This window comes from Centropristis striata, chromosome 18, assembly GCF_030273125.1.
Source record: "Centropristis striata isolate RG_2023a ecotype Rhode Island chromosome 18, C.striata_1.0, whole genome shotgun sequence".
NCBI classification, from domain to species: domain Eukaryota; kingdom Metazoa; phylum Chordata; class Actinopteri; order Perciformes; family Serranidae; genus Centropristis; species Centropristis striata.
Window position 1 is genome coordinate 5,392,565 of NC_081534.1, and position 23,773 is coordinate 5,416,337.

A 23,773-nucleotide genomic window follows, 5' to 3' on the forward strand; every position below is an offset into this window, starting at 1 on the left:
TCATATCTCAAAACGCACCTGTTTAGACTGGCCTACCCCTAATATATTCATAATTTTATTAATGTTGCCAATTGTGTCTGTACTGTTTTAATGTTGTTCATTATTACTGTCATTGTTGTTTTTATTACTGGTCTTATTTGTAATTGTTTTATTGTTTTTTATTATTACTGCCATTGCTGTTTTTATCATTATTGTTTTATTTTTAATTGTTTATTGTAAGGCGACCTTGAGAGTCCTCCTGGAAGGCGCCTATAAATAAAATGCATTATTAAATTAATTCATTAAAGACTAATTGTTTTCGTCTCAATATAAACCCTAAAACTTTTTTCCTACTGGATGTCTAAACTTTCCCTTTCCTAGCGCCCCCTCTCTCGCATAATTTGACGTTCGTCGATTATTCTGAGATCTATATTTCAACCAAGTCAACGCACTTCGCTCCTATTGGCTATCAAGCTCAGCGACGCATATCTAACCAATCACAGAAGACTATGTTGCAAGCAAGGGGATCGCTACAATCTGCAATCGTTTAGTCGTCCTGTGAAGCTAGGGAAATGAGAGCTAACACGTGGAAATAGTGATTCGCCGTATTTTGCTTTTACTTCAGGGTGGTTTAGTGCCTTTTATAACTGTGCCTTGTCAACAGCGGCTCTGTATAATTCTCCGAAGGTGACAGTTAGTTGCAGCTGACTGGTGAGCTGGTTAACCTGGTTTATTATGGCGGACAACGGAGACGAAGACTCTCTGTACAGAATTAAAGAGGGTGACTATGTTGTGTTGAAACGGGGAGATATCTACAAAGCTGTGCAAATTCAAACAAAGAAGTAAGTCAGAAACTATGTACAAATATATATAAATTTACAACTAGCTTAACATAAGCCCTTGTCATTTAATGTAATTTAATGAGGGACACAAACTGGGGCTAACTAAAACATAACTGACACCTTACTAGTGATACATAAACATTGCATCATTTGTTTGCGGGAAGCCCCACAGAGTGCTGTAAATATGCTGTGCCATTGTTTTAGTACTTTTATTATACGTTCCTGTATTTTCTACTTACAGGAAGGTGATTTTTGAGAAGCAGTGGTTCTTCCTGGATAATGCTGTGGGACAGTTGTACAGCAGCACATTTGAGATCGTGGCTGGAGGAACCCTGCAGCCACGGATGCCCAAGAACACAGAGAGCTCCTCAGGTGTGTAACCTGCAGTGAAACGGTCTCATTCACGAGTTACACAGCTGACACTTTTTATTCCCCCCAGGGCACTTTAATTCATGATGGATGTCTGTTATTTCCAGACTGTATGCACTAAACATGGAGAGGAATATAACATGCTGTTTCACTTCACACACAGTCATTTTTTTATGTGTTCGTTGCAGATGCAAAGGAGGCAGGAATAGACAACAGAAACATTGTAGATGATGGAAAATCCCAGAAGCTGACCAGAGATGACATTGAAACACTGAAAGAGCAAGGTCTGAAGGGTCAGGTACAAAAACAATCTTGGAATTACACACGTCTACAAATGTAGAAGTACTGTTCAACTGTTTGTTGAAGAATAATGTGGGCAGTAATTGATTTTTTTCCCCATTACAACAGTGTTTTCTGTGTTGTGAAAGCCTGATAAAGCGTATTTGTCTGTGCCATAAAATCAACTGTTGTCAAAATAGAAACTATAAGAAACACTCATGAGTATTGATTAAAATGAACATGAGCATCATAGTTGAAATTGATCCACATCCATGGTCCTGGTGCAATTAATATTACCTTTTTTGCACAAAACGTGTTTTAATCTGCAGATGAAAGTAGTCCCCAACAAATGCACAATGTAGTCCTGATTTAAGTATTAAGTAGGAATTAGCTGGCTTAAGGCTGAGTACCACAGGCAGAATAGTCAAGATGGGTATTGAGATATGGGGTAAAGCATTGATGTTTTTTGTGTTTTCATGGAAATCTTTTCAAATTATCACATAAAATGTTAAAGTATAACCAAAGTGAGACTGGAGACAATTTATGTATGTGCTCCACAGGAAATCATTCAGCAGCTTATAGATAACAGCTCAACATTCAGAGATAAGACTGAATATGCCCAGGATAAATACATCAAGAAGAAAAAGAAGAAGTGAGTTAATTCCGATGATGCACCCACAATTTGTTTCAGAAGTAAAATAATGCAGTGGGTTGTAATTAGTGTTATCAGTTGTTCCCATTCCTGTGTTTTTCCAGGTATGAAAATACTGTGACGATTCTAAAACCTTCCTGCCGCATCCTGGCAATGATGTACCATGGCCGGGAACCGGGGAAGATCTGGTGAGTCAGCACATGGATTAACAGCATGTGTTAAAGTTGTCTTTTATACAGCGGAGAGAGATAAATGTCTGTCTGTTTCCCTGTAATGCAGCCACCTGCGGTATGACACACTCGCCCAGATGTTGACTCTGGCAAACATCCACGCAGGCAGTAAAGTTTTGGTGTTTGAGACTTGCGCTGGCCTCGTGCTGGGATCCGTCATGGAAAGAATGGGGGGTACGTCAGTCCTGGGAACTTTTCTATGGTGTTCATCTGTTTGATCAAATCATTTGAGCTTTTCCTGTACAGAGAATGTATTTTCTCTGTGAACAAAGCATTTTCTCTGCCTTTGTATAATAACTCTCTCATTCCTCCTCATCCAGGCTATGGATCAGTGGTCCAAATGTTCCCAGGAGGTGGACCTGTTCGGGCGGGTGTGGAGAGCTTTGGCTTCCCTGCACATTTTCACGATATGCTGCATGAGTTTCCCATCTGCCATGTCAATGCTCTGCTGGCAGGCACTCTGGACACCACGGCCAAGGATCCCAGTGCTGGTAGAGCTTGCCTTTTTAAAAAGAATCTTTCCAAGATGTTCATAGCCTTGTTTCTTTCGGATGAGACAGAGTAGCTCCAAGCTACAGCTAAAGTGCTGTAGTAAATAAATATACAGTACAGGCCAAAAGTTTGGACACGCCTTCTCATTCAATGTGTTTCCTTTATTTTCATGACTATTAACATTGTAAATTCATCAAAACTATTAATGAACACATGTGGAATTATGTACTTAACAAAAAAGTGTGAAATAACTGAAAACATGCCTTATATACTGGTAAGCAAAGGGTGGTTACTTTGAGGAATCTAAAATAAAAGACATGTTTTCGGTTATTTCACACTTTTTTTGTTAAGTACATAATTCCATATGTGTTCATTCATAGTTTTGATGCATTCAGTGAGAATCTACAATGTAAATAGTCATGAAAATAAAGAAAAACGCATTGAATGAGAAGGTGTGTCCAAACTTTTGGCCTGTACTGTATCTGATGGTCATTTTATCATTATGTTCTTTATAAACTATACATAGACTATGATTCTTTGACATTCTTCTGATATAGATGATCTCACTCAATATTACAGACTCAAATCAGTCCAACATTGCTGCAGAGGTGGCAGAACAGCAGGGCAGTCCAGAGGAACAGAGCATGGAGACCAACAGTGGTGCAGATGGAAGCCATGACCAGGAGAAGGAAGAGAGGGAGAAACGCAAAGAAGCCAAAGTATGCCCACTATTTACTAACCCCACCTCAGACTTTCTTCTGACATTCTTAATTTCAGTTTTACTTTTTTTTTATTTGTAAGCAACAGGAGGTTTTAGGTCAAGATTTAAAAAGGGCTTGGATTTTTAATACAGTGCTTAAAGTAGCTTAAAATTTAGGTTATGGTAAATCAATCTACAAATTGGACAGTTTAGTTGATTAACACTAATCAATTAGTCGACAAATCAGTAAACCTGGATTTTTCCATCCTACAAACGTGCCACTTTAAATATTGTATTCACCAGAGATGTGCTCGTAATAAAGAAAGCTTAGTCGACTAAGTCCAACAGGATCAATTAGTTGACTAATCAATCAAGAGGGGACAGCCCTACCATTTGAAACTTTGTGGTATAGTAATGTGTTGTCCTTCTGTCACTGAATATACAGTTCGTACCATATATAAATATGTAATGTGTCCTGGCTTTAAGGTGCTAGGAAAGCTTCGAAATACATCTTGAACAAGTGCTTGAACTTGACCTGGGGAAGGTGTAGGAACCCTGGAAAAGTCTGTATGTTCAACAAAGGAATGTCAGAATTTGATCTGAAGCAGAGACAATGCCCTGACCTCATGGTTTTTTTGCTGTTCTTTTTTTTTTTTTTAGGCTCAGGAAAAAAAGGTGAAGCAGGAGGAGAAAAGGAAGAAGCTGGCAGCTGCTGCTGCCCAGCTGGAAGGCAGGAATGCTGACGGGTTGGTGTCATATTTAGCTTCTGCTTTCACATTTTTCTTTCTCTGCACCACACTGCCCTTTTCAGCATCATTCTCTCTCTCTTTCCTCTGCCTCTGCTTTATCAGTTCCGGATGGCGCCATGTACTAAACAACAGTAATTAAAATAGATCTACAGGCATTAAAACTGATGAATGATTAAAGTATTGTTAAGTATGTCCATAAAAGTCAAGATAAACCATTTGCCTTTCTCTGAGCTCACACATAATCATTAGCACGTGGTGTCCTTACAAGGTGAACATAGTGATTGCTTTGCAGTTTACAGTCATATAAAACAAAGACCTGGCTTTATAGGTTTTTATGATTGATGGATGAAGTGTTGTGAGGGTGACAACCGAGCCAGAAGTATTGATCTGGTTAGCCTATTGACTTTCCTGAGTCTTCTCTACATCGTAGCAGCTATACCATAAACTATTCCTCAAAGCGCAATTTCCCAGGCTGACCTAAATCAACTCTTTACTGACTCTCATCCAGCAACATAAAATATTAAATGAATGTCTACAATAGGTACTAAATCCCCCATCCTTCTGTCCTTACTTCCATACAGCTCCGATGAGCTAATTTACAATATTGCCCACATACAGATCCAATAACAAAGTGTGCGATTTACAGTGTATATCATACCGGACAGCTTTGCTGCATCATCTGTTTGTTTCTCACGTGCAGGTTGGTGATAGCCAGTCGATTTCACCCGTGTCCAGTCCTAATGGGCCTGCTCAAATTCCTCTCCCCCTCCAGGCCTTTTGTAGTCTACTCCCAATACAAAGAGGTAAGATCATCATGACTAGAGGTATTTACTTGGACAACACGGTTGATGTCCCTCATTGAATGAGAATAATTTGTTATCTCTGAAAGATCTCTCATTAGCTGCCACTGCATGAAGGTTTTTATTGTTTAGAGTTCCCTAGATGTCCTTAAAACATTACTGCAGAGGACATTCCTGTCACTGGCAAGGGTTATGTTGCCGCCCTTATCACCTCTGTTGTGCTTATGTTGCTAAAAAGATCTGTGTTTTTGTCGACTCATTGACTCTGCAGTCCTCCTCTTAATGTTCCCTTTTCATCTCTTCCCACTCCATCTCTGTAGCCTCTTATCGAGTGCTACACAAAACTCAAGGAACATGGCGGCACCGTGAACCTCAGACTCACAGACACCTGGCTCAGACATTATCAGGTAGAATTTTAACTTTTCAGCCCTGGATCATGTGTGTTCTTTGATTTTACATTGTTAAAGCTGCTCTAATCAATATTTTCATTTTGTGCAGAATACCTCAGCTCGCTTACATTTAGTCATTTAGCAGAAGCTTTTATCCAAAGCGACTTACAGGAAGAGTAAAAACAAACAATCAAGGTATAGTGCAATAAGAGCTATTAGTGCATCAATAAGTGCTAGTGACAATTCTTTGAGGAGTAGAACAGTTTTATCAAGTTCAGCTTATTTGTTTAGTTTTCTTGATCCACATTTCAACTGTCTAACCGCCCTCGTCCACAGTGTTTTCAGATGTATTAGGTAGATGTTGTGAAAAATCCCCAAAGACACACACAGATACAGTTCCTCCTCAGCATCAGCAAGACACAGCTAGCAAATAGCTGTTGAACAAAGTAAAGCATTTAGATATTTTCATGAGGAGTTGGAGAACATTGGAATATTGGGCCTAACTCTTTATTTTACCATACACACTAATAAGGAGCTAATATATGAGTGTCATGGACCTTCAGTTAGCTGCTGTAGTGGTAGGGGCCTGAACCAGACCACTCTGACTGTTGCTCTGGCTGAAATTGAGTTGCTGATGGTCCGTTTCCAAAACTGCCATGCACTCCACCCAATGAAGTCCCCATACAATGCGTAGCTATCTAATTCTTGTCTCACCTGTGGTCTCCTAAAGAGAAACAGAGCACAAGTAAGGGCTAAGCAAAACAATATGCTACCCGCAGCTATGGAATAAGATTTTATCCATTTTAAATAGTAAAAATTGCAGCCCCAATATTCTACAAATAACTTAAATTTATGGGAAATGCTGTAAAAGCAGCAAATTCTCACAGTAATGTTTTGAATTTGGCTTTCTGTCCGTCGCCTAACTGTTTAAGCCCAAAGCAAGTCATTATTTTACTGCTAGAGGAAGAAAGAAATTGGCAGCAGCAGTTCTTTGCAAAAATATATATTTTTAGTGCTCCTCCTGATGCATTATTACAGAGACTCTCCACCATTTGGTCTCACTGCCCACTTTTCTTTTTTTTCTTTTAGAATGATGTACTTTGTAGTAACTGGATGAAAACAATGTGTTTGCATACAGATCTTCCCCCTCAAGACCAAAGTGTTATTTCCCCCAGCCCATCCTGTAAAATTAATGCCTCTTGACTGTTGTGTCCCTAGGTGTTGCCTAACAGGACACATCCTGTGCTGCTGATGAGCGGGGGCGGGGGCTACCTCCTCTCAGGAACAACAGTTGCCGGGGACCGCTCCAAACCCGCAGGCTCCCAGCGAGCTGGGGAACCAGCACCAAAGAGACCGAAACTGACGGACACCGAAGGATAAACAAATACAGAAGCATCAAATCGTTTAAGGGCACATTACCAATGACCTGTAGGGATTTTCCTCCAGCATTGACTTCTTATTCTGCTGAACTGATTTGACACATCTGGAATAAGCGAGACTGAGTGTCTGGTTTGCATTCATCAGATTATTTTCTCCCGTCTTGTGTATTCAGATCAGTGCAGATGTAGGCGTAATGCTGAGAAGTCAACTATAAGCCATTTTAGGCAGTATGAGCTCGGTGTATGTTTTACGTAAGGAACTGCTGAAATAATGTTTTGTGTTGAGAGTGACAAATTTGCGTCTTGTGCCTCGAGACTAGGTGTAAAAACTGTTTTTTTTTCCCCCCAGTAAATACTCTCTAGCTTGTAGGTTATAACTTTTTTATTATGTTATCCCTGCAGAAAGTGCCATTTGTTATACAAACAGTTGCTAATGCAGCTTCACTGTGGGTTACACCTGTATCTGCACAGAATTAAAAAGACTAAGTCTCCTGATATATGAACACTTGTTTGTTTTTCTTCAAGAAATAATTAGAGATATTTGTTTGGTCCCAGAATAACTTTTTATTGAGTGCAGACTGAACAAACTCTTCAGAACACAATGATTTGAATAATTTGTCTCATATATATTATAATCTCATATTTTCTTTTGATATATATATATATATATATAAACATCAAAACCATTCCCATGCTGATTAATTTGATAACATCAAAATATCACAAATACAATGATATACAAGTTGGTAAAATGTTTTTGGCAAGGCTCCAGGGTTTTTTATGTCAGATTTTTTCAAGACTGTAAGCACACTTAATTGGCTGACATACAGTAAGACGGCAGCTTCTATTCACTGACAGTGTCTTGAAAATCTGTCCATCCTGGTTTATGCACTGTTGTCATGCAACTTGGCAGCAATTTTCTGCAACTCTGCATCCATCGCTGCAAGGTTTTCCAGCTCTTTCTCCTGAAAAACATGAAAATGTACAGCAAAATGTTCAGCAATTACATAACATTAGATTATGTTATGACATCCAAACAATCTGTTTGTACCATTTATGGAATAGAAATCAGGATTAAGTTATCATAAATTGGGCTTGTTTACCCATGCCGGCTGAAAAATCTGCATGAATTGGTAATTTAGGTTAAACAGTACTGTAGAACTAAAATTACTACATCTCCCTGATTTGTTTTTCAGCTTCAAAGTATGTGACAAGATAGGGAGGTCTCTACAGGCTGGTGCTCACTTTTTAATGGGCATATTATGACTTTGATTTCTCTGGGAGGCCATAATCATGAGTTTTTAGTGTGATTACTGCAGCAGTCATAAAAAGCTGGTGTGGAAAAAGGGAACAACGGTTGAAGAGAGATGCCATGAAAAAACTGATTTGTGCAAGGAAATAAAATCCATTCTCAATATTCCAGAGTTGAGGAATGAGTCACTGCCCATGAATACACTGGTTAAATTTTTCCTTCATGTATTTGGGACATGCTCAGGAGGGACAGTTCTTGATGTGCATTTGCACAGATGCATATTCACTGACGCTCTGTGGTTCTGAAGGCTAAACCCTGACATCTCCATGTAGACGAGAGATTTCCATAATGAGCATGACTGCATTTTTTCCCCTGTGAAATAATGTGGTGGAGGCGCTTGATGTGCATCATGGCTTTACTGGGTCGGCTATAAAGGGTAAGATTTCTTTCATGGAAACGCCTTGATCATTCCAAAACATAAATGTATCTAATCTCAATGATCTTTTAGGGAAGATTTTTGGACATTAACTTTAACACAGTCAATTATAGTATGATAGCATAATGTATTTCCACCTAAGATTATTGGTCTAGTTAGAGGTTAAACAAAGTGAAAATGGCAGTAAATACATCCTCATATGAGTCATACAGGTCTTTTTCCTTTTTATATATATTTAGCAAAGCAGTTTTTACCTCCTGCGGGCTAAGTGCTCTCTGGTGCATGCTCCTCTTTGGCTCCTCTTGATTCGAGTGGTTGGCCAGCTGGTTGATCTTATAGCTCAGCAATTTGGCCAGCTCATCCATCTGAACACATTAAAGACAGGATTATGAATTGTGCAGGCAAAAAATGATCTGCAAATCAGAAAACATCAAACTGGTAATTAATAATGAAATAAAAATGGATTAAGAAACATGAATCTATTATTTAGAAAATAGATGGGTGTTGGGTCAATACTAATTAATACTGAATACACATGAGTGCCGCTTTACTTTGCCATCAGACAGCCCTCTCAAACAGGATCAAAAGCTGTTATATCCATCGATGCTGTCTTCAAAGCCACCACTCTCCTTTGACAAAAACAGTAATTTTACATTACAGATCACAGGAGTTGCTGGTCTACAGCTGCCTAAATCGGTTAATTTATTTGCATTATTGTGTGACTTTATTGAATCCAAACTAACCCCTTAAAACATCAAAGTCACACAATAACACAAACTAACCGAAAATGTCAGCAGTAGACCAGTAACTCCTGTGTCCTGCAAGGTGTCTGGTGGCTTTGAAGAGAGCATAGATAATGACTTAAGTTTCCGGTAGGAAACAGTAGAATCCAGTAGAGGTGGAGAGGTGAAGATATTTTAAAATATAGCATAAACTGAAAATTATATAGATGTTTTTAGTTAGCTAAAAATACATTCCGCTGCTGCCCCCATCCACAGAAGTACGCTGTTCTTCTGTGTTGTTATTCCTGACTGCTACTCCAAACTTGGGGCATGCCAAATGTGATCTATTGTATGTAATACACTATGGATATTTGCCACATACAACCACACTTCAAAAACCCAAACCGTCTCTTTATAGGTTTAACAGGCTAAGAAAATGTGTAAAATGAACCATGGACACATTTGTAAAAATGAGAGAGATCAAATTTCCCCAATCTGCATGTTTAGGTTTACTCTCATCGAAGGCAATTTGAAACAATATTTCTGTTTAATTTATGCATGCAAAAATGAATCTATCTCATAATGCCTACCTTGTTTGAGGTTGCAGTGTGCTCATCTGAATCCCTTTTATACCAGGCAGGATGGTAGTAACCTCTGAAAATCCAGGGATTGCGTTTCTCAGCCAAATACCTAAAAAACACAGCAACATTTAGATAATGTTCTATCAACAGTTTTTAGCACATACTAAAGGTTTTTTTTGTGCAAAATGTTGTTTTAATGCCAGTTGATTGGGGACTGGTGTTGCTGAATTCTGCAGTGTATTGTGCTCTGGGGTGCAGCATAAAAAGCTTGCAAAATTAAAATTTGTTAGATATGACAAAAGATAGAAGTACCTCATTGCTTCATCTCCGTCCTTTGGCGCTTCTTCATATTCCTCTGAATCACCCCTCTGTTCTTCCTCTTCTTCTGATGAGCCTCCGCCACGCTTGTGAAATTTCTTTTTATGGTGGTAGCGATGTGTCGGTTTCCATATGCGCTTTTCTATTTCTTCCTCTTCTCTTCCATGTCTTTTGTCTAAGCCCCAGGATTCCTGGCTGCGTTCCTCTTCGGGCTCTTCTCTCTCCTCCTCTGAGAGCTCTTCATCACGTTTGTGTCTCCTCTGGTGGTGCCTCCCGGTCCTCCATTCTCTTTTATCTCTTCCAGTATCGAAGTCCCAGTACTCTTGGCTGCGTTCTTCTTCAGGTTCTTCCCTGGCTTCTTCTGAGAGTTCTTCATCACGTTTGTTTCTCCTCTGGTGGTACCTGCCAGCCCTCCAGTTCCTTTTGTCAAGTCCCCATGATTCCTGGCTGCGACTGCCATCTTCCTCCTCCTCTGATGGTTCATCACCACGTTTGTGTCTCCTCTGGTGGTGTCTCCCAGCCCTCCATTCTCTCTTATCTCTTCCAGTATCAAAGTCCCAGTACTCTTGGCTGCGTTCTTCTTCAGGTTCTTCCCTGGCTTCTTCCCGTGCTTCTTCTGAGAGCTCTTCGTCACGTTTGTGTCTCCTCTGGTGGAACCTTCCAGCCCTCCAATCCCTTTTGTCAAGTCCCCATGATTCCTGGCTTCGTTCTTCTTCAGGCTCTTCCCGTGCTTCTTCTGAGAGCTCGTCATCACGTTTTTGTCTCCTCTGGTGGAACCTTCCAGCCCTCCAATCCCTTTTGTCAAGTCCCCATGATTCCTGGCTTCGTTCTTCTTCAGGCTCTTCCCGTGCTTCTTCTGAGAGCTCGTCATCACGTTTTTGTCTCCTCTGGTGGAACCTTCCAGCCCTCCAATCCCTTTTGTCAAGTCCCCATGATTCCTGGCTTCGTTCTTCTTCAGGCTCTTCCCGTGCTTCTTCTGAGAGCTCTTCGTCACGTTTGTGTCTCCTCTGGTGGTACCTGCCAGCCCTCCAGTCCCTCTTGTCAAGAGCCCAAGATTCCTGGCTGCGTTCGCCATCTTCCTCCTCCTCCAATGGCTCATCACCACGTCTGTGAAGCCTTAGCTTGTGGTGGTAGCGATGTGTGGGCTTCCAAATGCGCTTAGATCTCTCTTCCTCATCCTCATCACCATGTCTTTTGTCTACATCCCAGGACTCTTGGCTACGTTCTTCTTCTGGCTCCTCCCTCTCATCTCCTAAGGGTTCCTCATCTCGCTTTTGTTTCTTTTGGTGGATTCGTCCAGCTCTCCACTTCCTCTTCTCTCTTTCTTCATCTCCTTCATCTTCTGATCTCTTTTCCTCAAGCCCCCAGCTCTCCTGACTGCGCTCGTTGTCTTCTTCTTCGCCACGTTTCTGTTTTCTCTGGTGGTATCTTCCAGGCCTCCAGTTGCTTCTCTTCTCCCGCTCTTCTTCCTCTTCATTCCCGTGTCTCTTCTCCTTCTCATCACCCAGACTCCAGGATTCTTGGCTGCGCTCGTCTTCAGGGGTTTCTCTTTTTTCCTCCACGGATTTCAGGAGAGCCTCGATGTCTTTCACGTCTGCTCCCTTTTCCTCAGGCTCTTGGGGATGACCTTTGGCCACTTCGCCATGAGTTACTATCCCTTCTTCACTCTTCTTGTCCAGCGGGGCATGTTTAACCCCTATGACAGGACAAAGGAAAGATCAAAAGAGAGGTAAATGTCCAGTTAATATAACTCAAAGACTTCAGTCTTTATGTCAAATCCAATCCTGTTTTTGATGCTTTGATCATTCACATGTATTAAAGGATAGATTTTACAATAGGAGGGTTTTTCAAAAATATCGCTCTCTTGTCCTGTCTGTAGAGAAGTGGCATGAAAGCCATTAATAACCTTAATAGCTCTATTTTCGTCACCAAGTTTTTTAAATGTTTGAATCTACCAGCTCCTTGGTTAAAAGAGTGCTGCATAAACAATGTCGTTAACACTTTAAATATGCCAGTATTCTATCTCCATGCACAGTGAAAAATCTGCTTCTGCTACAAACCTGCTTGGATAATGTCTTTGCATTCCTGATCCAGCTGGGAGTCCGGTTTGGAGAGAGCTTTGGACAGGACTTCAACCAAACAGCGTGTTACCTGCAATTAACACATAAACTGAATATGTAGCTTTTTGCTGTTTTCATTTGTGTAAAGCTGCTGTTTTGAAGTTAATAATTAAATGTTATTAGAAAAGCATACCACATCTTCTCTCTGTCCTTCTTTTCCCACTGGAAGCGCTAGATTTTCTGCATTTGAAAAAATAATGTATGCCAAAATTAGTCAAACTACACAAGGGTTGCATGTAAGTGAAAGAGCAGTCAGTGTCTCTGTCCATGGTCCTGAACTGTGCTCACTAACTTAAAGCACTCTACAAAAAGGAAACAATCACCTACCTGTCAGCAAAGCCGCAACCGCAACAACAACGAAAATAAGTCTCATCTTGGCGAGATGAAGGTAAATCCAAGAAAATGTGAGAAAAGCTACTCCAGTGCCTCCGAAGCAGCAGGAGAGAGCTGCGCTGACTGTGCGCCTGCTGCTCTGAAGACTTGAGCAGCGGAGCGCCTCTTATAAAGAGAGGAGTGGGCTGGAGGAGCGTGGGAGGAGGGCTTTAGGCTCTGTTAATGTCATGACTCATTAGACCTGCAAAGAAGAGTGATCTGAAGGAAATTTGATGCACGCACAATGCCGACATTTTGCAGAAAGTGAATTAGTAATTAGTGTCACAGTTCATTCAGGTGATAATGTAAACAGATTTAGGAGAGAATTAGGTTCATGCGGCGTGTTTGTGTTTAATGCCGTGAGATGCCTCAGGACAAGCAGGTACAAGGGGGTGGACAAAGTATCACGAAGATTCGTGCACTCTTCTGCAACCCAATTCTAAAGCCCTGCAACAATACTTTGTAAAGAAGAGTGTTATTTTTTATGTCAGAGAGAAGTTGATTCAGCTCAGCCTACAGTATGTTTATGCTGCTGGTGTTGTTCATCTTCTACTGAACAACACTATATTTGACTGTTAAATCAAGTTCTGTTTATTGCAGGTCTGCTGAATGGGATTGCATTAGATTGCAGACATATTCATGATATTATGCCCTGTGGTTAATTCACTCTAAAATGTTCTTTGTTTTAAAAGAGGCTTACACCAGTCTCTTGCTGTTATGTAACAATTCTCATTCTCAACTGCAATGTTTCCCTACATTTTATATTTGCTTGAATAATACAATGTAGGCTAATATACCATATATTTATATTTTTTTTAAAGTAAAGTAGGCATGGATCTACCCGACCCTGAGTCAGGATTTAGACCAACAGACTTCTCAATAATTCATTCAGCCTTCAGCACATCCCACCCTGTTTCCATGGGAAGCTATGAGCTTCAGCACCAGTAGAGGAAAAATGAGACACATCAATAGTTGTTATGGTTAACACTCAAGTAGTGTGTTAGAGTTAGTGTGTACATCTTTATACTGTCTTTGTCCAACTTAGTTTTATTGATCGGTTAGTACTACTTGCAGCTGTGATCAGAAGCATTATGGATCTGGCATAAAAAGAAAACACCTGCATAAGTGCAAAGATTTGTATTTTTTTAAAGGTTAATTTCAAACTTTTTCTGTTGATTACCAACTTCCAATGAAACTAGGCAATATAATACTGTATCTGAACTGCAACTGCCGCCGTCTTTATAACAAACCCTGGATTAGGATGAGCTGACATGTGCAGCAACAACTCAAACTTAGTATGCTCAGCTCAGCACGGCTCAGAACATTCAAACTGACAACTGCTGGCTTCTTCTTTTTGGCACTTTGCATGTTTTTCTTCGTGCTTCCTTGTACAGCAATTTGTTCTCCCTGGGTGCATATATTGTTTTTGTTCAGACACAAGAAAAACATAAGTCATAAGTGACCTGTTTGAGATGTTTGAGAATGGGCTATCATGTACATTAAAAATGATCTATATAATGTATAACGGCCTCTGTAGATGCTTAAAAATGCACGATGATAAAAATGTTTACGTGGGGTGTTTACACAACGAGCACTGACCTTTATGTATGGCAGAGTACATTCAAATTCAATCATGTCTTGGAAACCATAAGCCCAGAAAGTAAAAGAGCTGCAAGCAAAATGAGAATATTGTGCTCTATAAATCTGCTCTCTCGCCTATGCCTTTCGTGCCTACATGACTGGTTACTGACATCTATCTTTCTTACTGCAGACATGCTCCACTGTGGAAACTGAAATAATTACTGGTCAAAGCATAAACCAGCGTATTGTACATCCAAGCAAAACGCGCTAATCCAGAGCAGCCAGTGAACCCAGCCTTTTGTGAATGATAGATTTTCAATTTCACGTTTTGTGTTCTGAGCAGCACCAATGCTCTGCAGTTTCCTCTCGTGTCCCTGGGGAGGAAGTCATGTCTGTGACTGGGGCTCAGTGCTCCACAGTGAGCCATCCAGCCACCAGATATCAAAAGCACTGAAGCGCTAAATTATACAACCCCGTGCTCTGAACAATGTGTGTGTGTCCGAGGATGCGTGTGCACTCACATGTGGCGCTGTGTATGTGTTTTTGTGGCCTTACTGCTATTGCTCCAGGCCTGATTAATATTTTAGTGAGCCATGAAGATATAGGAGCTTATAGTCAGTGAAAGGGGGATTTTTAGAGGGAATGCTCGATGCGTTCAGACACTCTGTGAGCACGACTCAGATTGGTCTCTGTCTGCGACAACACCACCCCTTTCATCACGACTATTTACATGCAAGAACAAAAGATGAGTGGTTGAGCACAATGCAATTCATGAAAGCCTCGGCCAGGCTTTGATCTTTGGTGGGGACAAGCTCTATGTTTTGCTCAAAACTACTGAGGGACTTTGATGATATTCCAAGAACAATGGGGCAGTGTGTGTCCGGTCATCTGTGGTCAAATGCACTTACTTTTGATTAATGAGTCATTATTGTGTGACATTTTGTTAAAAAGGGGGCAGCTTTATTTTGTGTCGTTTAAAACTATCTGTGTAAGATCCAAAGCAAAGTTCTCATTAATAAGCAAACATCCACCCATTAAAAACTTGAACTATGATATCATCTTGATAATTATCTAACATAACACTCTGACAGCACCCTTATCAAAAAGTTAGTGGCTTAAAAAACTCACTAAATAAATCTGTCATTGAAATCACATTTGCACACACAAACATTTTTTAAAGAACAAAAACTTCCAAGCAGCTTCTTCTGTTGTTTTTTTTCTGACTCTGCTGATCAAACATGGTTTTTTCCACTAAGAAAATATGCTTTATGCTGCTTTGTTGAGCTAAAAGGGAGCATATTAGGTGCACCTTGTGTTTACTGTTGTTTTTAGTAAGAAGTAATACAGTAATAAAAGCAGACATAAAAACTAAATAATAATTTCCTTTATTTTACTATCTATTGATGAAGTTATGTCATTTATGATCAGATTTTACTCTGCTAGAGAACCCCGGGGTAAATGTCTCATAACTTTTCAGCAACTCTAGCAGCCCAGCTCTATTGGATGGCAAAGTCTGTCTACCTTCCTTTTTAGTTCACAGTAAAATATCTCAACAAACATTTGATGGATTATGAAACTTTAGTACAGACATTTACATTCCCGAGATAATTAATACTGTTGACTTTAATGATCCCTTGACTTTCTTCCACTGCTATGATGTTATCATTTGAGGTCTTAATTAAAACCTTGAGTCTAGACAACTCAATTTGCATTAATTTGGTATAAACATTTGTCCCCCTCAGAATGAACTGTAACAACGTTGGTGATATCCTGAGTTTTTATCTAGTGCCATAATCTGGTCAAGATGCTGTACTTTATGCTAATTAACAGTAGAACACTTACCCAGCCCAAAGAAATTGCTCAGCCCCTGCAAAGGCTCCGGGGAATGGGCCCTCCCCATGTTAGCGTGGCAATTAACTAACTAATGGTGAAATGGTGAAAATACCTCATAGGCTGCTAAACATCAGCATGGTAGCATAACTAACTCACTAACTAACTAACTAACTAACAAACTTGATAGGCTGCTAGACATCAGCATGCTAGTATACTAACTAACTAACTAAAATGGTGAAAATAAACATCAGCATGGTAGCATAACTAACGAACTAACTAGCTAAATTGATCGGCTGCTAAACATCAGCATATTAGTCTAACTAACTAACATGTAACAGCATACTGCATGTTAGTAACTAACTAACTATATTGATCGGCTGCTAAACATCAGCATATTAGTCTAACTAACATGTAACAGCATACGGCATGTAACTAACGAACAAACTAACGAACTAACTAACTAACTAACTAACTAAGTAACCAACTAACCAACTAACTGACTAACTCAGATGGTGAAAATACCTGCTTGGCTCATAGGCTGCTAAAAATCAGCATGTTACCATGCTAACTAACTACACAACTACACAAACAAAGCAAGCAACATGCACCTTGATGATGTTGAATATACACAAATATTTTCAGTTAAATTAGCATAAAACTGTTGATTCTGAGGCCCTGTGATGGTTGCCCACTTTGCCCAGCAGGTTATCTAACTGTGTCCATCCATGGGTTGATGGAAAACACTGTGGGCTGAAGGTGAAGTAGTGCTGGACAAGAGAGAATAGGCAGCAAGGATAGGAAAGTGTTTCTAAATGATCCATGCAGGTGTTATTATAAAGCTACCATGGTTGTTTATGCATTCATGAAACAGGATGATGAATGGCTTGTACTCTATAGGCTATGCCAAACTGCAATGCTATTTGCATCACCATTGTAGCAGCAGGGTGCTCTCTCAATACAGCACCCAATAGGACCCAAAAGGCCTGCACAAGATTGAAATGGCCCATAAAGAGGATTCAGCTCTGATTTATTGTGGAATACAACATTTGAATGATCCTCATTACCAGACAAGAAGGTGAGGGCTAATTATAATGTGTAATACTTAATTATCAGATCTCATTCCCAAATCATTTAGCTTCTATCTCTTCTTTCTGTTGGATCCAACTTCATTATTAAATAGGCTGGAGACAACCTGAAGTGAACCGTGGAAAATGAAACTGAAAGTCCACTTGAATCTTAAGACCCTCTCAAGTTTGTGGTGTCCATGTGTTATGTGTGTGGAAATTATTGAAAGAACTGCAGGCTTGAGCCCTTCTGCCATCACCCATGAGTATCTTTTTTTTTTTAATTAATGCGGGCTGTGTTTTGGTGGAATTGGTTCAATTCAGTAATATGAGTAAAGGTGAAAATCTTAATGAGTTCTTTGGGGAGAAAACTATGATGAGTCCAACTGAGGAGAGTAAATGTGAATAAATTATGAATGGGGCAGAGCTGGCTAGTCTTCATGAATATTGTGACAACTCTAAAATGTTATTGTTCCCAGAAGAATAATGGCCATTAAGCCAGTTGCATTAGCTGCTTCTGTGACTCTGAGTGGTACTTTTTAGTTACTTAGGGGTATGGCCACAGTGCAGTGTAAATACATGACATGTTAACAGTAAAAGAGGATGGAGGGTTGTTTTTTGGTGCGTCTTGTGCAAACCTTTAAGCAGTCAAGGGTCAGTCTTTCTGTGATTACAAAATCATATTGGGCGGCCATTTCTCCTCCTTCTCTCAACACCAGCAGCACATACAGTACTGCAGGACCAGCTCCTTTTTAATGCAGTTAGCTGTTCACTGAAATATGCTAATGAAAGTCACAGAGTTATGGATGACAAGCACTGCTCAGCACAGTGAGCACAGTTGGGAAATATCTCTGCCTTCAGAATACCGCCACAGTTTAACACACAGTATGGAAAAGTTTGTGTGCCCCATGTAAAAAAACATTTGTGCATTGTTTAGGTTAACTTAACTTTCTAATAATATGGTTATGGTCCGTTTCCAAAGATACTAATGGAAAATAGTTGCCTCGTAAAGGGTGAATGACTCATTAATTGCTATGCACAACAGTTGGTATAGTTCTATCTTTTTTGCTTTTAGTTTTTTCAAATGTAATCTCTAATTCAGGTCTTATTAAGCTTTACTTTATTCAGTTGTTTATATTGTGTCTAATTTAGGCTGGTTTTGTATCAATGAAATTTACATGTAACATGAAGGTTTTGTGGTGGCAGTAACTCACCAGGTGCCACGTAGTCAAAACTGTGAATGAGAGGTGGAACTATTCATTAATATTTAAGTTTATATTTATCTATTTTCTTTCTAGAAAATGCTTGCCTTACACTATCTTAGTTTTCACTGGGGTTTGAATGGCTTTGTTTGTACTCAAGTTATTGTATAAAACATGTTGTATAATAGCTGAAAGCCTGGAAGCTACACTGGAGACCTTCTGGTATGGTAACATGAGGATAAACTGCAGGTTTATGTAAATACAAGTCGGATGTGTGTTGTTTAAAAAGTATAATATATTTAGATGTATTGCCTCAATCCTTTTATTGAGTAAAAGGTGATTTACTGTGCACTCAGACTAGTGAGATTAAACCTAAACAATAGATTCTTCTCCTTGACTGTATATGATATGTTCAAAACATACACATTTTCTTCTTATTGTATAGAAGCTTGTTAGCTGTGCAGTGAGACAGCATGAATCTCCATTTTTCTGAAATACTGTCCTCTATGAAAGCGCCTGATTACTAGGTTTAGATAATAAGTATATTTATATATCTTCATGACAAATAGCAAAAAAGTAGGGGGTTATGAGTTCAACACTCAAATGCTCAAGCGCAATAAAAGCAAATAGCCTCAGTGAGTCCCGCTCAAAAGGGCGAGGGAAATAAGGAAAAAACAGAAAACTCTGATGCGATATAACCAACCACAGCCAATTGAGAAAAGTTTTCATGGCTTTAAATTTCTACAATGTAACAATGTTTTGTTTTTTTAAAGGCACTTTCACTTAATCTAGAAGAAAGATACATGGTTTTAATTGCTTTTTAAGTAGGTAGTAAACTAGCATAGCATTTTCATATGTATTATTATCAGACACAAAGCTGCTCTTTTCCAGATTATTCCTGCGGCTGTTGATCATTCATATGTCATCTCCCTAAACATAACTAAAGATTGGCCGTTACAACTGAGGCTCCCTGCAAACCTTTCGAGATTGTCCTCCCTCCAAAACTGAGCCCATACATAATTATTTGTTCAGCGGATTATTACAACCGACCTTAACATTTATTGTTAGGTGACAACTTCTTTTGGCCATATTATTATGATGGAAGCCAAGCTTGGAGTGAGGTTATGGACTATAAAGAAGGACAGACTGCAGGACTTTGACCTAGAAGGCTGTTGTTCTTCTGCCCTGTGAAACCAAAAGTCAGCATTGTTATTTTAAGTTATGCAAATAACCCTCTGTGCTATATGTCACATTTTGCATCAGTACGCTGTAGCAGTCCAGCAATAGTTATTTTGCACCAATTTTTTCAAAGGGCTTCTTGGGCCTTTTGTATGGAACCTCTGCTGTGAAATGTGAAATTTAATGGAGTAGTGTTGCATATGTTTTCTACTGTTGGGTATTGATTTTGATATTACTCTTATACTACTCTGTCAACTGAGCACAATGCACAGCAGTAAAGACAAGGGGCTATCAAATAAGTTATTAACACATGAGGCTAACAATTGGATTCTAAAAAACTATATTGTTTTGCATATTGATGGAAGATAAAAATCTCCATGGATCACAAAACAAGGGACATAACACCTTTTTGTTACAAGACACCTTTTTAAAAATGCAAGTCAGAGCTATCATGTCTTTCTCCTTTCCCTCACTGTGTGTTTGTAAGCTTTTCGTAAATCATTTTCTGCAGCTGTTTGAGAAGCACTATGACAATATGACTTACACTAGGGAAAAGACTCAAGTTCCTCATGTTCTTCGTCTCTTTTTTCTTTATATGTTAAAAAAAATGGCAAAAGTTTTAAATCTAACTTTAATGGATTCCTGTTATCTTTACACTAAATCAAAATGCACATTCAGGGTTCGTCAAATTCAAGCATTTTTCAAGGACTTTCACGGTCAATTTTCAAGCTTTTCCAGTATCTTACACCGGTTGTAAATTGCACGTTTTGGATGAGTACTTACATACTAAAAGGGGGAGATTTCACTTAACCATACCAACAACGATGGTATTATACTTTTAGGAGGAACGGTCTTCATTTCAGATAGGCTACTCATTATTTTTTACATTGAACATGTGATTATCTATAGTCTATACATGGATATAGTCAGATGGCAAGAGAAATACAGTAAGCATTTCAAGCATTTACAAGCACTTTATCCAAAATCCAAGCACTTTTTAAACCTTGAAAATACAACATTTAAATTTCAGCATTTTCAAGGACTTCAAGCACTCGTAGGAACGCTGACATTGTTATGACTACTTTCTGGCTGCAACGAGAGGTCTGTGTCTACTCAGGCACTGTTTTAAAGGAGCTCACTAAAATCTCATATTAACACAAGCTTTTCATGTCATTGATTTTTTCCCCCACTAATTGCCGCAGAGGAAGGGCCTCAAAGACATAGTGTAATAGACAGCGTGCAATTTACTGATAATCGTTTCAGTGGTCTGGGTTTGTTTGGCCCTCTGTTTAAACACTGGGGAATATCTTGCATTACATAATTAGGACTGCAATTATGGATTTAGTACTTGAACACCACTTAAAAAAATACCTGCAGGAACAACTTTATCTAATTAGGTTGGCTGGTGAGGTTGTAAAAAAAATCTCACAATACTGTAAGAGATGTGATTTTTTAAATGCAGGGAAATATACTAGTTTTACAGTATGTAAAATACATATCACTTTTAAATATATGCATGAAATTGATATGCATTGGTTGCAAAGGATTTATAGCATTATGCTCCCTTGCATTAAAAATACAGAGTGCTGTGCTGTCTTAATAATAAATGTCTCCCATTTTTGACATGATATTAAAGATGATTGATGCTGCCTTAATGTATCTTCCCTGCTGTGACCTTTGGCTCAGCTGGTTAGATTGACACTGATGTTAAACATTGTTCACAGGGGTGATAACATCAAGTGGTATGGAGTCAGGATTAAGACAGCACAGAGAGGTAAACTGGATTACTTTGTTTAAATTCTTCCTCAGGTTTGAAAATTAAGACGTTGTCACTAGACTGACCTTAGACTGAGCCTCAGGGACAACTTCTCAGTGTCATTCAATGTCACCTTCTAGTTTAGAAGGTAACCTTTGTCCAGGATTTAAATAGCAAATCTTATTATGCCAACAGTAGCTCACATTCAAACACTTTGGATTTCTTTAATTTAATGTGTTTTTCAAGCCTCCCTGCTAAAAATCCCTTTCATCACTTTCTAAGGACCTCATTTGCTCCGACTGTGGCCACAGAAACTGGATCAACTCAAAGTGGACACCTGTCACATTTGTCCTGCTTCTCCAACAAGGGCGCGAACATGCTTGTTGTGTTGTTACGCAAATTTATCGCTAAATATTCAATGCACATAAGTGACGCTGCCTCAACCTGTTATCCTGTTTAAATGCTACTGAATTTACATTTGTGAACTTTAACAAAAAAAACACAAATCTATTCAGAGACCTGTGTGTTTTTGACATGCTGTTTTTCACACAAATTGTTTTTTATTTGGATACAAAGGGAGATACAAAAACACAGAAAAAAATTAATTTGAATCAGGCATGTTGCTCTTTCTATTGAAAATCTAGGGAGGAAGTTTAAATCAATAGCACTGAGCCTCTGCAAGGACACTCACACTGGTAAGAAGACCCAGGGCAGTTTGGAAACAAAGTTGAGTTTTGTTTTGCTTCACATTTGAATGGATTGGTGCTGGCACTTGTTTGCTGTGCTCTTTTCTTGAGACACATATTAGCCATTCACCTATTAATCTGATTTTACTCAGCTGGAGGAGTTTGGGCAAGAAAACATGTTCATGTTTGATGTACAACTTGCAGATCCTCCTCAGGCTGAGTCAGGCAGAGTCAGTCTCTACAGGTTTGTCTGACGGGAGGCACGAATGCCTCACTGCTCGCTATAATTCCTGCAGTCTATCAGAAGTGATAGCATTGCATTCAAATACCATGAAGTCTTTGATAAGATAAAAACGCTGTAATCTCCCTGCTGAGCATCATAAACATGAACATGGATACACCCTTTTGAAATCTGTTTTTGGAAGCTATTTTAACTGTGCAAGACCAGCATTTTGTTTGAGCTAACTCTTTAGTGGATGTAATTTATATAGTATGTTGTTGTACTTTGCTTTCAGCAAGTAAGGAAATATGTTGCATTAAAAATGCACAAAGAGCTTCTGAGAAGATTTGTTGTCTTTTACTACTTGTTCCCTCAGGCTCCATTGAGACACAATGGCTTGTTTCTGGATGAACGCATACTTTATGTGCTGTGACGTCTGCTGACTGAATGTTCTTTGCTGCTTTCAGACCCCTGTGTTCACATCTCTGCATCCTACCTTTCTCTGTCAGAATGTCACAGTCTATACTTATGTGCAAAATGATCTGCAGATTTTTCTTCACAGTTTGACTCAATATGTTTTATATGCACTGTGTCACTTGTGTCAGTTTTTGTTTTGTTTTGCATTAGAAGTAGCAGTTACCTAACATATTCCCTCATTAAATACTCGCAAAATAATTCATTAGGGAGTCCACTTCTTTGTTTTAATGAGCAGAGAGCTGGGTAAGAACTGAGACCAGAATACACTATCACCCAATGAATTGGTTGAATTGCTTCTCTAAACTCAGAACATGAAGAATTAACCTGTCTGATTATAAGTCATACAATGATAAAGCAGCATTATCTGTGAAAATGTCACAGAGAGTTAATGATGTGCTCCATTGTAACCAATGACATTAAAGTCTTGTGTGCAAAGAGTGTCTCTTAGAATATTTACGACTCACTATGCACCCAACTGCAAACATAAACCGGTACAAATTTGCCATATTATAAAAGCAAGGAATATCTCAAAGCAAGACCATAATTATAATATATATTACGGACAGGGGTGGAGGGTGAGGTAATCAATTATAACCAGAATGTCCCCCTAAATATATTCCTAAAAAATGAAAACAAAAATGTGCCATGCCACAGCGACCATGCACCGCCATCTGAAATAGTCATGAGCAAATGTAATCATAATCATAAATAAACCTCACAAATTGCCATTACTACTGCCTGCTGCAGTATTATTGTGCACTGCAGTTTTGCATGTGGTTTGTCCAAGTGGTGGTAAATCAGCGCCCACACAGGAAGCAGGAGATCAAAGGGTCCTCATACCTACATAACCCAACTGCCATATTGCAGTTTGATTATGTTTTGGGGGGAAAACTGGGCTAATTGCTTCAGGTAAATAAGTACGTAGTTAAAAGATAAATGGACGTAACTACCAGTGAGGTTGTTATGTTGGTGTGGTTCAACATGACATAAAAGTGGCAAAGCTCTGCACAGGCTATGTATGTAAGTTAAGTTACTTTAAATAGCAGCATTGACTTCTGGTTGCACATGGGACACATAGGTCATGTGTCTTGCACCATACACCACCCCTCCCATC

General features: G+C 39.3%; 2 protein-coding genes across 2 annotated transcripts; one reads left to right on the plus strand and one right to left on the minus strand.

Annotated features, from left to right (window-relative positions):
• Window positions 1-517: 517 nt before the first annotated feature.
• On the plus strand, window positions 518-7,363 carry trmt6 (tRNA methyltransferase 6 non-catalytic subunit). Its single transcript, XM_059355693.1, has 12 exons — window positions 518-821; window positions 1,063-1,193; window positions 1,379-1,488; window positions 2,030-2,121; window positions 2,226-2,309; window positions 2,401-2,525; window positions 2,672-2,842; window positions 3,423-3,562; window positions 4,204-4,289; window positions 4,993-5,095; window positions 5,413-5,499; window positions 6,700-7,363. Exons 1-12 carry the CDS (start codon window positions 715-717, stop codon window positions 6,859-6,861), a joined length of 1,398 nt encoding a protein of 465 aa, XP_059211676.1. The 5' UTR covers window positions 518-714; the 3' UTR covers window positions 6,862-7,363.
• Window positions 7,364-7,517: 154 nt separating this feature from the next.
• On the minus strand, window positions 7,518-13,240 carry chgb (chromogranin B). The gene is made up of 7 exons (XM_059355691.1): window positions 12,617-13,240; window positions 12,423-12,469; window positions 12,230-12,320; window positions 10,164-11,865; window positions 9,861-9,960; window positions 8,803-8,913; window positions 7,518-7,825 (listed from the first exon to the last, which is right to left on the minus strand). Exons 1-7 carry the CDS (start codon window positions 12,660-12,662, stop codon window positions 7,745-7,747), a joined length of 2,178 nt encoding a protein of 725 aa, XP_059211674.1. The 5' UTR covers window positions 12,663-13,240; the 3' UTR covers window positions 7,518-7,744.
• Window positions 13,241-23,773: the final 10,533 nt, after the last annotated feature.